Genomic DNA, 16,756 nt, shown 5'->3' on the forward strand with positions numbered 1-16,756 from the left:
GTAGCTAGATTAAAATTTATTTTTATTTATGATTATCTCAAGTTAATGGAATACTTTTTGACCAACATTCAATGATAAAAAAGTTGGATTGCATATGATATGTTTCTTGTGCTCCTATATCATGATCAACTATAAATGTCATGAATTTTTAATATACTTTTTGAAGCCAAGAATTTAAGTATTTCATTTGTAGATATTCTCATTAGCATATCAGCATGTTAATGCTTATATTTTCTATTTTCTTTTGATGCATAGTTTATAATGTATTTGAGAACAAGTGTCAATGAGATGAAAAGATAGCTATCTACATTACCTCTATATATTGATATCATATCTGGTTTGTGTATGTCTTGCTTATGTATGAAAATGGAATTTTGCAGTTTTCCACCGACGATGTATTTGAGATGTCTTTGATTTAGATATGGCATGAGCTTAGTCATAGAGTGAGACTAGGGAGCTGGACCATCTCAACCATGGTGTGCCTGATCATATTAGCTTGAAACCATGTGCCTCATATTAGCCTCAAACCTATGCCCCTACTGGTAGGTGGTGGGGATAGAATATCATTCGCTGTACATATCAATGACTTGATAATAATAAATTTTTTTGATAAAAATTATCATTGTTGGAATTACGACGAATACCAAGCTTTCGACCGATGATGTAATCGGCGGACATACAATGTTCTCGTCGGTGAAATGTTCTGGAGTCATCGTACTTCTGACTCAAACCACACAAACATCCAACGAGGATGTTGTACGTGCGACGACACTTCATAGTCGGACGGTCGTCGATATCTCCGAATGGACCGATGACACAAGCGTCGAATAAACATTATCACTGTCAGTGCAAAGTTCCAAATCGCCGTCGGCTTTGCGATGAAATCTACTGATTCTGACGACTTCTTTGACCGTCGGCAGAGTCCATTGGATTGTCGTATTTCCGACGGGCATGGCATCGTCAACCAATCCGACGCCGAGTTTTTGATAGTTGATTTTGTCGGCACTCCGACGAAAATTCATCGCAAATCTGACAAACGACCGTCAGAAATCAGCTCTGAATGTACTAGTGCCAAAAGTTGACTTTGTTGTTCTAGCTCAGCAACACAAAGCTTTAACTCCTTCAAATAGTTTATGATGTTTACCAGTATGGAATTCCTACTATTCTGTTCACACCACATTTACAAGTCAAAACTAGAAGCATTATTGCATCTCAATAACTCTAGTCGGTTTACAAGGAAATGAAAAAGTACTTACAATACTGGAATTGCCAGAGCAGCAAAAAAAAATCATTATAAATCCAGTCTCCTTTACAAAACTGATTTGCAATAATTAGAAAAGAGATAAAACCGTGGAAAGGTCATACCTTAGAATTTGTTGGTAGAAGAGAGTAAAGATTTGAGAAGTGTTGTTTCAATCTGATTCTCCTTGCCCGCTCTGCTATCATATGCTTAACTAATCTACTCTTTTTAGGGGCAGGAGGAGCACTTGGCTTTGATATCTGCCTTATTTTTCTTCTCTTCTCATGGATTTTTTCAAGAAGGGTGAAACATCTCTTGTGCAGATTTTGGGTAGTTTTGAATGAACCTACTTTGGCGTTTGAGTAGTCTTTTCTGTATATGATAAAGGTACCATGTGCATACACGGAATGTTGATAATAAACATGAGAATTGACTGACTGTTGATCAGACCTGTCTACCTTAAGCAAGTATTTCGTGGAACTCAAATTCCAGGAAGATTTAGATGTATAATGAAGAGGAGAAGGATCGTATTGTGCGTTATTCATAATACCTATTTCATAAATATCATTATGGAAAACATCTTGGCTAGTTATCAGAGGAGAATCAATCCTACTATAACGATCAAGAATACTAGAGAATCCAACGTAATATGTTTCCATTGTTTTGAATTGATATTAGGAGAAGAAGGCAACATGATTAGATCTTTAATCTGTTACGCTTCGAAGTATGAAGGCATAGAATTTGTATATAAACTTACTAAAGCCTGCATTATTAGGAGTTGTGCTTAAACATTCACCCGATAAAACCAATTGACTAACAATCCATTCTGGCAATCCAATCTTGACTGTGTAATCATATCAGACTTTAACTTCTTACTATCCATTCTTTGAATTGGTCTTTGACTAGCATTTTTTTATATCATAGTCTTGACTTTTATAAAAGAGTTAAATTTTTCAATAAGTGTTTAAGATGGTGTGCTGTGTAAGCTAATTGTACTGTAGAATGAATGAAAGGAAGAAATATTTTAATATCATGTGTTAAAGGTGATGGTCTGCTGTAAGCAGTTGTAAAATACAAGAAAGAAAGATTTAAGATGTCAAGCAGTTAAGGTGATGGTTTGCATAAACACATTGCATTCTACACATATAATGAAAAATGATTCTAATGCATGTAGGATATCAAATAAAATTAATTTAGATGAAAATTGAAAACCAAAGTTTTATGTCCACATAACTGGATAATATAATGTGTCCTTTTCCTTTAAAATTTATCACTGCAAACATTGATTAAAAATCTTGAAATTAGTAGTGCTCTCACAATCAAAATCCTTAGTAACACTGCCTTTAAAAACAAACTGTAGCTTTTCTTAAATTGAAATCAACTATAAGAACATCTCATCAAGATTTGATTTATTTAACGTGCAGTAACAAAACATGGTTAACGCAAAAATGTTTACAGGCTTCCGCCAGAAACGTTTGTCCCATTTCTTTTGTTTCTCATATTTTTGAGATGAAGCAGCCACAGTTTCTGAATGCTTACTTTCTTTGAATGACGTATTTTAAATCATGTCTTGACTATGGAATAGCCGAATTCCAAATCTCAACGCTGGACTCTTTTGATGGAATCCATTTATGAGCGTTAATATAAACATGTCTTTTAATTTGTGAAGTTTGTTAAGTATCTTTGTATTGTGCTTGGAGGGAAGCTCTAAATTTGATGCTCGAGCCTGCGAGTCAAACACAATTTTCATGAAGGTTATCCAGATAAGTTGTCTTTTCAAAGATATTAATATATATTTTATTGTAGATTTTATATTACATATACACACATATACATACAAATACAAATGCATATATACATACATACATACGTATACATATACATGAGTGTGAAAATTTTATCAAGATCATCTATATTAAGCATAACAAAGAGTTTTTTTATTCACATGCACAATCTAATTTCTAGAGCAAAGAGAAGATATATTGAAGGGTAATCCCACAATAATGGGTCACAAACTTTGGTATATCTTGATCTTTTCTAAAATCACATATTTTAAAAAATGTAATGATTTAAGTCTTAAGAGGTCCCATTTGTAGGAAACATATACATATAAGTGCGCAAATTTTATCAGGGTCATTTATACTACGCATAACAAAGATTTTAGGTATTCACATTCATAATCTAATTGCTAGAGCTCACACAGAGGATCTATTAAAGGGTAATCCCACAATAATGAGTTACGAACTTTGGTACATATTGATCTTCGCTGAAATCACATATTTTAGAAAATGTAATGATTTAAGTCATGAGAGGTCCCATTTGAAGGAATTAATTGAAGAGTGTTAGATCAAAGCTTCTTAGATTGAACCCCCTTGAACAAAACTTCTCTCGTCTTGAATCATACTTGCCATGGAGTTTCCTTTGCACCTCTCAAATGCTACCAAAAAATAACTCTTACATTAGCTTTTGGCGGTTCAAATGAATTCATTTACAAGTTTTATTTTGTAAGTATGTAGTTCTTATTATAAGCTTTCCAAAAAGTATAGTTTTTAATATATTTGATTTTATTAATATATTTATTTTTTATTTCTTATGAATGTAGGTTTTTCATCAAATATTAAGGTCTTTGTTTCACATATGGGGAAAAATAGGAAAAATATAGATTTTTTTTTTAAATTAAAATTTTCTAAGTATTTGTTATCCTTATTTCAGAACAAAAAGATGTTAATTCAAATTCATAAAAAAAGTTATGCATGACTTAATACACCTCTATCAAAATTAAAATTAATTTGACTTAAAATATTAACTAAAATAATATGCAACAAAAAACTATGCAAAAACATTCATACACTAGATATTGATGTAAAAAATCTATATTTACCAAATTAGAATTTAATTATTTCTATAAAAAATGTTATGCATGACAAAATAAATGTCACTTTAAAAAAATGTTGATTACTATATAAAAAAAAAGTTTTTAAAAGTTAATTAAAATATGCATCTTTATTTTTTTAATATATTGAAAATCAACACAAAAAATCTCACAAATCAACAGTTTTCTCCATCTTTAAATTCTCACAAATCAGGAGTTTTTTCCATCTTCAAATTATTAATGGTTTAGCTACTATAAATGTTAGAAAGTGAAGATCTCATGCAAAATTTTTAATTCAATGTCAAGTTTCGCCAAACTGTGTAATCCATTATCATGGCACCACCTTGGAGGTAGGAGGACATCTATCATCCTAAGATATCTTCTCACTTAGGGGTGATTAATTAAATGAGAAGCATATTTTTCTATCTATGCTCATTAATAAAGAGGAGTCTTAGTATCTTGAGATTTCTTGTTATTGTTGCTTAGAAAAGAGGGGGCCTAACATCTTGAGTTTTTGTGTTTAATGAATTTATTTTTGGTTGGGTTTTTATACAATAGAGTGGGGATCACTTCCATAGTACCAGAGGTTGGATTTGACACACTAAGAGAAGACGTGAACACTTCGAGGAGATTTTTTCTCTCATAAGAAACACTTTAAGAGGGATTTGACACACTTGGAGGAGATGTGGAATTTCAAAGGAAAATTGTTCTTTTATTATGCAAGGATTTTGGAGAGACTTTATGTTATCTAATGTTGTGTAGAGGTTGGCATGTTCTACAATTACCATATCCATTAATGGTGTCAATCTAGTGTTTCCTAGGTGAGTGAGGCATATTGGTGAAGGTGTTGCATCAAAGTCTCTATAAGGGCTTCTTTCAAATCTCATAGTGTTCTACTCTTTTCTAGACTAGCACAATAATGATGGAATGTTTGGTTTTTACCTCAATAGGTTAGATAGTTTCAAATTAACTAAATAATGAATAAATATTATTTAGTTAATAGTTAGTAGTAGGCTTAGTTGGAAAGTTACATTCCTATATGTTAATTCTATATGAGAAATAAAGAATTTATAAGACATTCAAATGTAAGGGAAAATGGCCCAAATTGGTGGAGAAAATATTGGGAAATGTTGGAAGGAAAAAATGGAATGGGTCTGCTCCTGCGTGGGCCGAGCTAGGGCACCTGAGCCCTAGCTCGTGGTCACTTTCTTCTGTTTCTGTGCAGTTTGGGTGGGTGTTTTCTAGTCTCCTGGGGGCGGACTTTTAGCTTATGTGGTGCGGCTGGCTTTGGGGTGAAAGGCTGGTTCGAGATTCAAGATTGGGGGTTGTTTTGGTGCGATCTGGGCCGAGCTTATATGCGCCTGTGTGTTTGGCTCGTGGCTAGGACTTGTGACTGTCTGGAACGGATTTCATCGTGTGAGGAGTTGGGAAGGAGTCTGTGGCTGGTCCCTTATAGTCTTGCTTGCCTCTCTCCCTGACTGGTGCGGCTTTGGTAGGGTTCGAGTGGTGGGTTTTGCGGAGTTTGGGTGGAGGGTGTGGCGGGGGATTTGCTCCCTCATTCCCTTCTGGGGCTTGTCTATTGGCCTAAGGTTCGATGGCCTTTTCTAAGGGGGAGGCGTCTGGGGTTACCCCTGTGTTGAATTTGCATGCATCAATTAACTCGATGTCCCCAAAGGATGGGATGTCGACATTTAATAACAGTCTATTTGCAGTGGAGCCTGGGATGGATGGTGTGGGATTGCCCTCTGGTTCACGGATCACGAAGGTTAATGGCTGTCTAGAGCGGTGCAAGGTGAGACCGAAATTTGTTGTCCCGCCTGAAATGATTGCTGACGATATTGATTACTACTCAAATCATTCCTTATATTGCAAATTTTTGGGGATGAGGGTCTCGCTTCATTTTTTGGAGCTTTGGGCTCAGAGAACTTGGGAGCCGGTGGGAGAAATGGAGATAATGTTGTTGGCTAACAATTACTTCATGGTTACCTTTAATTGTATAGTTGATCGTAACAAGGTATTTGAGGGAGGACCTTATTTTCATAATAACGTGGGGTTGTTTATCAAGCCGTGGCATGCAGGATTTAACCCCGCTGAGGAGCTTCCAAATCGCATCCCGGTGTGGGTTCGTTTACCTCACCTCCCAGTGGAATGCTGTTAGGAGGATGTGTTGCTTTTGCTGGCTTCGCTGCTTGGAAAACCAGTTGGAACTTCATCGCAGACCTTGGGGAAAAAGGCAACGACTTTTGCAAGAATTTGTGTTGAAATTGACCTAAGTAAGCCTCTGCCCGATGCAATAGATATGTGTGCGGGCTCTTATTCTTGGGTGCAGCAATTGGACTACGAGACCCTTCCCTTCCGCTGCAGGCTCTATCGTGAATATGGCCACTTGCTAAGAAAATGTCCAAGATACAAGTCGGTGGAACCCCAGCCTTCTCAACGTTCTAGGGAGCCTCCCAAGGCGGATAAGGTATTGCGGGGGTAGATAATGATGGTTTTGTTCCTGTCAAGGCTCGGAATAAGAACAGGGGGCAAAAGAGGCCTTTCAGCGAAAGGCAAGATGAGGGCACTTTTAACAGGTTTGAGGTTTTGGACGACCTTAGTCACTAGGAAGTTAACCCAGGTTTGGTAAACTTGGAGCAGGGGATTGAGGGGTTTGATCAAGAGGGACCTGCTCTCGATTCTTCTATGGAACCACAAGGTGATTTTGGTGTGCTCACGGATGTTGCTATGCCGACAGAAGGTCTGGAGGCTCCTGTTTCTTTGGCTTTTATTCCAGAAGTGGGGGAGGATTCTTCTCCTCTTGGGTGAAGTGCAGATCTGGATTCTGCTAAGAAATCTAAGCCTCCAAAATTGGGTATTTTGCAAAAAGATATTAAGAAAGGTGGGGCAGAGAAATTTGCTAAACCAGGTAGAAAGAAGGATGTGGAAAAGATCAAATTGATAGGCGAGAACTTGGTTGAGTCAGGGTCAGTAAAGACTCTAGATTCTCACTTTTCGAGCCCCTTGAAATGATAGTTCTTTCATGGAACGTAAGGGGCTTGAACAGCGGCCCTCGACAAAAAGAGGTTCACGATTTAGTTTGAAAGCATGGTCCTGATGTGTTTTTTCTTCAGGAGACTAAGTTATCTGTTGAGAGTATGCTTGACTTGGCACCTAGGCTATGGAGGTGTGGTGAGTGTCAATGTATCGGTGCTCATGGATCTTCTGGGGGTGTGGCCTATTTTTGGAATCCTCAGAAAATTCGACCTCTTTGGTGGGTGTCTTCTAAATCCACTATGTCTATGATAGCTTCTAGCTTTGAGACAGGGGAGGTTATTCTCTTTTCTAATATCTATGCTCCTACTGATATACGGGGAAAGCAAGCTCTGTGGTCTCATATCAGGTTAGTCCGATCTATGGCACCTTTCCATCCATGGATTATGGCTGGAGACTTCAATGCTATTTGCGAGTTGGCTGAGAAGCGAGGTGGTTCTGGGAGGTTGGAGCCCTCTGCTTTGTTGCTTCGGGATAGCATCAACTCTTTAAATCTTATTGATATCAAGCCTAGTAATGGATAGTTTACTTGGAACAACCGTCGAGTTGGGGATTATTGCATCGCAGAAAGGCTGGATCGCTTTCTGGTGTCTTGCTACTGGGTTGGGGGGATGTGGTCTTCCTGCTCTAAGATCTTGGATTGGAAAGGTTCAAATCACTGGCCTATCAAGCTTGTCATTGATTCGACTTGTGCTCCACGTACACCTTCTTTTAGGTTCCAGCTCATGTGGTTGCGTGACCCTTCTCTGAAGGACTATGTGGCAGAATGGTGGAGGAGTGGAAGACCTGCTTATGGGATGGCAATGTATATTTTTTCCAAGCGTCTTCAACATGTTAAATATCAGCTTAAGCACTGGAACTCTCAGTGTTTTGGGAATGTCTTCCAGGAAAAGGCAGTGGCTCAGGAAGAATTGGATAGTATCACAAGGAGGTTAAGGGAGGTTGGAGTGACGCCTGAGCTTCTACAGGCTGAAGCACAAGCTGTGAGAACCTTGGAGGAATGGGAGCTGAGGGAAGAGATATATTGGAAACAGAAGGCTCGAATAGTTTGGCTATAGGAAGGGGATAAAAATACGTCTTTTTTCTTCAATTCGGTGAAAGCACGGAGGCATGGGAATTCTATCTCTGGTCTTGTGAACGATGGGGGAGAACATCTGTCTTCCTTCCCTGAAATTTCTAATGAGGTAAGACAATACTTTGCTTCTCTCTTTAGGGAGGACTCGCAAGGGGGGTCTCTTGAGGAGGCTCAGGTTCATTTTTGTATTCCTCATCTTGTGTCTAGGGAGTTGAACCAACAGCTTATGAATGATATCACACTGGAAGAACTTGAAGGAACTGTGTTCCAGATGCAGAAGGGAAAGGCGCCAGGTCCTGATGGCTTCCTGATCGAGTTTTTCCAAGAATTTTGGGATATTATCAGTTTGGATCTCCTGGAGGTTGTGCAAGAATCTCAAAGGAACAAGCAGATGCTAAGGGCTTTAAATTCTACTTTCCTTTCTCTTATTCCCAAGTGTGAGGGGGCGGATAGGTTAAGCCAATTTCGACCCATTTCTCTTTGCAATTTCATCTATAAAATCATCTCTAAGGTAATTGCTGACAGGTTGAAAAAGGGTCTTGAGGAGCTGATTTCCGAAGAACAGAGTGGTTTTGTTGCAGGCAGACAAATTCTGGATGGGATTGTTATTGCAACTGAAGTCATCCATTCTATGGCCAGCTCCAAGGAAAAGGCAATGTTTATCAAATTGGATATGGCGAAGGCTTATGACAGAGTTCGATGGTCCTTCTTGTGGAAGGTTCTCGCTGCTTTTGGGTTTGCGGTGGAGTGGATTCAATGGGTTATGAGTTGTGTCACCTCAGTCTCTTTCTCTATGCTTATTAATGGGAATCATTCTGAGCTTTTCGGTGCTTCTAGGGGCCTTCGTCAGGGGGACCCTCTCTCTCCGTACTTGTTTATCCTCCTTGCTGAAGGTTTGGGGAGATTGCTTTGAAGGAATGTGGAGATGGGTAGCATACAGGGCTGGCAGTGGGGAGGTAATTTACCTCCGCAGTCTCATCTGCAATTTGTGGATGATACTGCTCTGATGGGTATGGCTACAATGCGAGAGGCTTCTAATTTACGCAGGGTGTTGGATGTTTACTTGGTTGCCTCAGGTCAACAAATCAATGAGGATAAGTCTTTTATTTTCTTCTTCAACACTCCGCGCCCCATTTAGAGGAGGATTGTTCAAACATTGAGATTTCAGATCGGGGCACTTCCTTTGACCTATCTTGGTTTCCCTCTCTCGGTGGGCAGATTGCCTCGGGAGTCATGGTAGAGCATTCTAGATAAATTTAGGGTGAAGGTTAATAACTGGACTCACCGGTGGTTATCTTTTGCTGGTTGTGTTCAGCTTATCAAGTCGGTGGTACAGGCTTTGCCCATTTACAGATGCATGCTACAGGTTGCCCCTATGGGTTTTGTTAAGGATTTGGATTCTGTGACACGACAATTTTTATGGGCTGGTTGCTTGGAGTCTTCCAAATGGAGTTTGGTTAGATGGGAGGTAGTGTGTAGCCCAAAGCAATTTGGTGGCTTGGGTCTGCAGCAGATGGCTTTGACTGGTGCGGCTTTGGCTGCGAAACTATATTGGAGGTGGTGTAAGGAGCAGGATAAGAGTTGGGCCAAGATTCTTTCTCAGAAGTATTTTTAGGGAATCCCTCAGTTGGAAATGCCCCGTTACCCCCTTCTTGGAAAGGGCTCAGTGATCTGGAGTACGCTTAAGAAAGGGGCTAATCTTATTAAGGATGGTTTATTTTGGATTTGTAACAAGGGGACTGAGGTTCAATTCTGGTCTGATTCGTGGGATGGATACCCCCCCATCATTTCTCAGTTTCCTCACTTGTTAAATCTCTGTCAGAGATTTCGTGAGAATGGCTGGACTCGGGTAAGTGACTTGAAGTCATTTTCCTCTCATGGTTAGTTGGAGGTGGCTGGATGGAAGTCTCCAGCTGAATGGCCTGATGTTGGGATGCCAAAAGAATGTGTTGAGCTACATAATGTCCTTTCTAGTAGATGTTGCAACCCTCTCCAGTATGATGATGTGCTTGCCTGGTCTCCCAATCCTAAAGGGGAATATACTGTTGCTTCTGGCTATCGGGAGCTATTGTCCCATAGGGTGGATGGGGATGAAATTCAGTGGTGGAAGAAGATATGGAACAAGTCTTCCTGGCCAAAATGTAATTGTTTTGTGTGGATTTTGGCTTGGAATAAGTGCTTGAACTGGGATAATATTCAGAAGCGTGGCTTCCAGGGTCCCTCGGTCTGTGTTTTGTGTGGAGCTAATGAGGAGGACTCGACTCACTTGTTTTTTCGCTGTCCTTTCTCCCTCCAGATTTGGCATTTCTGGTGGGGGGTTTGGAATAGTCCCTGTGTTCATGCTTCTTCCTTGATTGAGTTTTGGCAAAGGTTGGGTAGGCCTCCCTCTATGGCTTCTTTTTTACAGGTGGTGTGGTCTGTGGGTCCTATCTTCGTATTGTGGCAGATTTGGCTGGAGCGGAACCGGCGAATATTTCATGGAGAAAAGAAGTTGGTTCAACAAATTTGACAAAGAACTTTGGGCATGGTTCAGGAGACGGTGGTGGCTAAGTGTGAGTTGGAATTCCCCTTGGGGAAAAGGGATGCTGAAGTGGTGGAGAGATTGGGGATTCAGGGGCTGTCCTTGGCCTCGGCATGTGTAAAGCTTGGTAAGCATTTGAGGCAGAGAGTTCAAAGGTCTGGATTTTGGCAGCCTCCCCCAATTGGGGTTCTAAAAATCAATACTGATGGTTCCTCCAGAGGCAATCTGGGGCCGGCTGGTATTGGGGGGATTGGTAGGGACTATTTGGGTTCGGTGGTTTTCCTTTTTTCGATCTATGAGGGTGTTCATACTATCAACCTTATGGAAGGGTTGGCAATTCTTTGTGCTCTTGAGAAAGCTTATGATTTGGGATGGAGAAGGGTTGTTTGTGAGTCTGATTCCCAGGTTTTGATCAATTTACTTATTAAGCAGAAAGTGGAGGATGTCAGTTGGCAGTTGGCTGGGGTGGTGCAACAGATTTTGCAGGTTAGTTCATTAATGGAGTTGGTGACTTTCATTCATATTCCAAGGGAGTGGAATAGGGCTGCTGATTGCTTGGCGAAATGGGCGTCAGAGTATGCTGAGGGATGGAGAATTGAGGAGTGGGAAATGGTCTCTCCGGCGCTTCGTCCTGATTTTGAGAGAATTCTTGCTGAGGATAGGGAGGGAGAAGGTGATGGTTGATGGTGTTGATTGTCTTTTCCTGCTTGGTGGTCAGGATTTTCCTGGGGACTTTGGTCTCTTGATTCATTTGTAATGTTGTTCTTTGAGTTTCAATAAAGTTTTTACCCCTTTGTTTGAAATGTAAGGGAAAATAATCTAATTTAATTTCATATATAATAAAGTATTAAATAACCTAATATCCACATAAGCTAGAAGAATATACTAAGATGTAAACTAAAGAATCATGTAACAATTTATTGTTCTCTTAAGTAGTGTAATGTTCACCAAAGTTCACCTAAACTAATACTTGATAGATGTCTCTATTTGGTAGATTGATTTTTTGGTTAATTGAATTTGGGAATAAGATTCAAATCATTTATAAATTCAATTTATATATTTATTACCTTTACTTGAGAGAACTACTTAATCTTTCATTTAAAAATACATATACTTTCATTTGAAATCAATATATCCTTGTTTCCTATCAAAGACTTCTAGAGCATTTCTTATTCTTATGAATTTTTTTGGATTCGATTGTGTGTAGTTTTTTTTCCATCAACATTTTGAATCACACTCTGTGATTCATCATCTTTCATGTCTTTGGAATTATTTTCATCCTGATGATGAATCACAGAGTGTGATTAGAAACATTGATGGAAAAAAAAAATACACACAATCGAATCCAGAAAAATTCATAAGAATATAACATGGATTGTGGAAATCTCATAGCTTTAACTTTGAGTTATGTTTCATATTTATGAAGCAATTTAAGACAATTTCTTAATTAATAAGTTATCTCATAAATGCATGTAGGAAAGGATAAGTTAGGGTCTATTTATATCCTACAATCATAAATCCAAATAATGAAAACTTCAATTAACTACCCATGATCACAACTCACCATTTGACCTAATATTCAATATTTTTCATTACTTCTCCAATTACATATTGGATTAACATATGATCAAAATACAATAATCAAATTAGTAATTTTATTATAAAGTACATATAGTATTAAATGAATAAAATTATTAATTTTGATAATTTATTTATGTCAAATCTATTTAACATCTAATAATTTTACGTAACATGACCAAGCTATGATGGTAAAAGGGCAGGAGTGGCAGGGTAGGTAGGGTATCTAGTAGTGATTGTGATGCAGGATAGGTGGAAGATGAAGATGATGATGGAAATGGAGAATTTACCCATGGCCATCTTATTCCTATTCTTGCTGCAAGTTTGGTTGCTCAGTGGCCTATTTCCTTAAGAGGCCCATTGGGCTTTGTTGTGGGCTCTCATTGTGGATCTCTAGGCCTGGTGTGTGGTTTCTATGATGATGGGTTCTACACGTTTACTCTTTCTTTTCTAAGCATGGTGTCCCTTGTAGATGATGATGGTTTGGGGGTTGATATAACTTTGGAGGTGGCTGTGGTTGGGATCCTGTGTGTGCTAGGGAGGAGAAATGCTTGACATTGCTTTGCCCTTTGTGGAAGTGTTGTTTTGATCACCATGCATGCAGAGCCCTCCTTTGGGTGTGTGCTGGTTTGGTGGTGAACGGGTGGATACTGGTAGTGAAAGGGGGTGCGTTGGTTTCGAGGTGAGACCCCTTTTCCTCTGGTTCTTCGTTGCTATTTGGGTTTTGTAGAGTTACATTTTTGTTAGCACTCCATCTGTTTGTCTTTCTAATTGTGGTCTCTGGCTTGTGGTTGAGGGGGGTGTTCCTATCTTTCCCTTCTTTGGTTTTCTCTGCCTATTTTTTCTCTCACCCAACGTGTTCATTGGGTGTCTTGGGTTTGGTGGGGGGTTATTACCTAGCCCCTTTGGCTGATTAGAGTTTTCTCATGTGTGGTGAGCTGGTGGCTTATGTCAGATGTGGTGTTTTTTTTCTCTTCAACGATTGTTGCTCCTCATGCTGACGTTGTGGAAGAGGTTATTATGGGTTTTGGCCTATGCTAGTAGGCATATGTCTCTCTTTGTTTTTATTGAGGAGCGCTCCATGGTGTTCATCTTTTGTGCTAAGGAGTTTGATGTTTTTAGTTTTTCTATTCTGGTGCCTAGAGAAGGTTTTTTTTTTTTCACTTTGTTCTTTTGGTTTTCCAGAGGGTTTCTACTAGTTTTAAAGGGCCCATTCTAGCTATGACTTGTTTTTTTTGTTAAGAACAAGTTTTTTTGGGGTTCTGTCAACTTTGGCTTCTGATCCTTGATAGGTTTCTTCTTTTTTGATTTCTATGGAGGTGAAGTTAGTCCCTATTGAGATGGAGTTTTTGATGGTTCCATTGGTGTGGGAATGTCATATTTTGCTTCTATTTCTCTCTCTTATTTTCCTTATCGAGGTGGGACTATCTCCTATTGAGGCATATATCTTCTTGTGGAGGGAGAATGGAGGTCATTCTACATGGCTTTCACTCGATAGTTGCTGCTCAATTATAGGGATGAGGCCAGTTTGGTTAACTTCCTGATCTTTCATCTTCTTCATTGCCCCTATTTGGATGAGATCCTCTCCTATTGAGGTGGAGAGGAGTTGTTGGGGTTTTTAGATCAGTTGTAGTTCGTTGGTTCAGGGTGCCATTTCAAAACCCTTTGTAAAGGTTTGGGGGATCCTTTGTATGCCTTTCTAGATAGTTAGTTTCTAGAAGCAAAGTTTTGGGTGACTTAAAAAACCCTCAAAGATTTTGGGTCCTTTTGGAAATCCATTAGTTCGATCTATTATTCAGTTACTATGTTCTAGTCTCTCTTTTGTACTGGGTTTAGGGCCCTTCAAACCCTACTTATCTAATAAAATATATTTAATAATTTTAGTCTTAACATAATAAGTCAAATTCAATTTTCCTAATTATTAATAATATAATAGGAATTCATATATATATATATATATATATATAGATATATAAATGTTCATCATAATATTAATTAACTTGTATTGATGGTCAAAATGACATATCAACATAAGGGAAATATTAAAAGCTCTTCACTACTTATAGAGATAGATATCTCATCAAGCCTTAGTGCACTAAGAAATCTCAAAGGTCCATGATATTTTTCCTATTCAATGTCATTTGTTAAGTTTTTAGGTTTACATTTATCAAATATATTATAGTTTCAATATTTCCATTCATTATGTAACCATTTTAATCTAATTTTGATGATGGATCCTCATTGTTTAGGTAAATGTACAATCTAAAGATAAAATTTTATTATTTAACAATTTAACCCATTTGTCCACGACAACATTTATTTTAAATTTTATGTCAATATAAATTAAATCCCTTTGAAAGGTCTTCATAAATCCATCTAAATAAAAAATATGAGTAAAGAATGAGATTATAGAAGGAAAAATAAAACCAAATTTTCCTAAAATCTTGTCTACAATTAATTCTAGAGATAATTTTAACTTTAATCTATCAATAGCTAGACTCATCATCACACAATCTTAATCAAAGTTGGTGCAATCTTACAATAGATATAGTTGTGGCATTCCCTTAAGTTGAAGATAGTTACACTAGCTCTTAGAAATAGAGGGCGTCTGTGTTTTTGTTACTAATTCAAATAATATTTATTTACAAGTCCTGCATCTCTATTTATTATAATATATTATATCTATTATATCTTGATTTTACAATAGATATATTCGTAGCATTCATTTGAGTTGAAGATAGTTACACTAGCTCTTAAAAATTGGAAAATTATGTTATTTACCAGACTAATTCAAATAATAATTGTGATTTGATATTGTGAAAGAGAATATTTGAAATCTTTTCTGTAGTTTTAATCTTAAAGAAGATTTGATTGCCCTTACAATTAACTATTATACTCTTTATTGATTTTCAAGGAATAACAACTTAGAATTATTAATGCCTTTCCCGACCTGGTCAAACCCTTGAATTATTATTTAGCATCAAATCTATATGTAGAGAAGTTCAAAAGTCATGGAGACAACTCATTCACTATCTTCCTTGAAATATACAACCTCCTATTGTTGTTTCGATGCCATAAAATATTTTTGTCTTCATTCAAATATAATAAATTTGACAATTAAATAAAAAAAATTGAACAACAATATATTTTTTCAATGACTATTTTCTAATTGAACCAATTCAAAAATACATATTGAAATCAAAATTAATGTTTATAATAATCTACTTTTCCAACTTGTCATAGAAAATGACTATTATGATTTATATACTAGTGCTCATGTCATTCAAGCCATTCAAGCCATTATCATATTTGAAATTCGATTCAATGAATTAAAAGTGTGACATGCAATTTAAAAAGAAAAGATTTTATAATAATTATTTCCAATATTAATTAATATAAAAAAAAATAAAAAAAATAAAAATAAAAAATAAAAATAAAAATAAAATTGTTTAAAATGGAAAATCTTATGTACACTATAAAATTCTTATCATGATTAATATTTTCTGATTCAATTGTGTGTTAGCTTTTGTGTCAATGTTTGGATCACCCTCTTGATCTATCATTAAAATGAATTAATATTTCTTACAAAATTCTCTTTGAAATTTTTTAATTTTATTTTGAATCGAAAAAATGAATTTGAAATGAAACGATTTAAAATATTCCCTATTCAAAATTTAAAAAATAATAAGAGATCAATAATGAAAGCAATATTTATCAATTTTATGTCTTCTAGAACCCGCTATTTGAAACTTTCCACAGGCGTGGCCTCTCTACCAGACATTGCAGTCACAAAAACAAAACAAAAGGAAAATGGCGATACTCGTAGACTTACATGCCTTTCGAAAAGCAGGATAGGAATTTGAATTTATTGTTGTGGCATTTAATTTTGTCATTGTTGATTTTGATACCATTGTAGTGCACGCCGCCATTATTTCAATGTTATCTTCAGATTTCAGGTCAAGTCATCTTACAACTATTACTTCACCCACGCTGCCGACTTCTCCATTGACTGCACTTCGCTCTCCTATTAAACATGCAGCTAGAACCAAAGCCTTTGTGCTGACATTTAGTCCTTAGGAATCTTTTTTGATCATTTCTTTGTAAAATAAGTGCATGGAAAAAGTCAAAAGAGGTTTGTTAGAGGACATGTGTTTTTAAAGTGGAACAATTCAACAAGAATAAACTAAATCAAACTTGAATCCTAATTTATCAATGATCTTAAACTTAATTGAATTGTAATCTTATTTGAATCTTAATCCTATCCTAATGGTAATCATAATCAATAATTATAATTTTATTATAATCCTAACATAAGCACAACCTTAATCAAATAGTAACTACATGCTCTTCCTAACTCCAACCCTAACCAAATAGTAAAGCAAATTGAATCGTAATATCAAACCAAATTGAACCCTTTCCCTAAAAATAATTTAACAC

At 37.0% G+C, this 16,756-nt stretch overlaps 1 protein-coding gene across 1 annotated transcript; it reads left to right on the top strand.

Annotated features, from left to right (window-relative positions):
- The first annotated feature begins 10,744 nt into the window (after positions 1-10,744).
- On the top strand, positions 10,745-11,425 carry LOC131876166 (uncharacterized). The gene has a single exon (XM_059220985.1). The coding sequence runs from the start codon at positions 10,745-10,747 to the stop codon at positions 11,423-11,425; it is 681 nt and encodes a 226-aa protein (XP_059076968.1).
- Positions 11,426-16,756: the final 5,331 nt, after the last annotated feature.

The sequence above is a fragment of the Cryptomeria japonica genome, chromosome 5, assembly GCF_030272615.1.
Source record: "Cryptomeria japonica chromosome 5, Sugi_1.0, whole genome shotgun sequence".
Taxonomy (NCBI): Eukaryota; Viridiplantae; Streptophyta; class Pinopsida; order Cupressales; family Cupressaceae; genus Cryptomeria; species Cryptomeria japonica.

Excerpts from the sequence above, each read along its gene's own strand:
- LOC131876166 (XM_059220985.1), top strand. The coding sequence starts at position 10,745 with ATGGTTCAGGAGACGGTGGTGGCTAAGTGTGAGTTGGAATTCCCCTTG.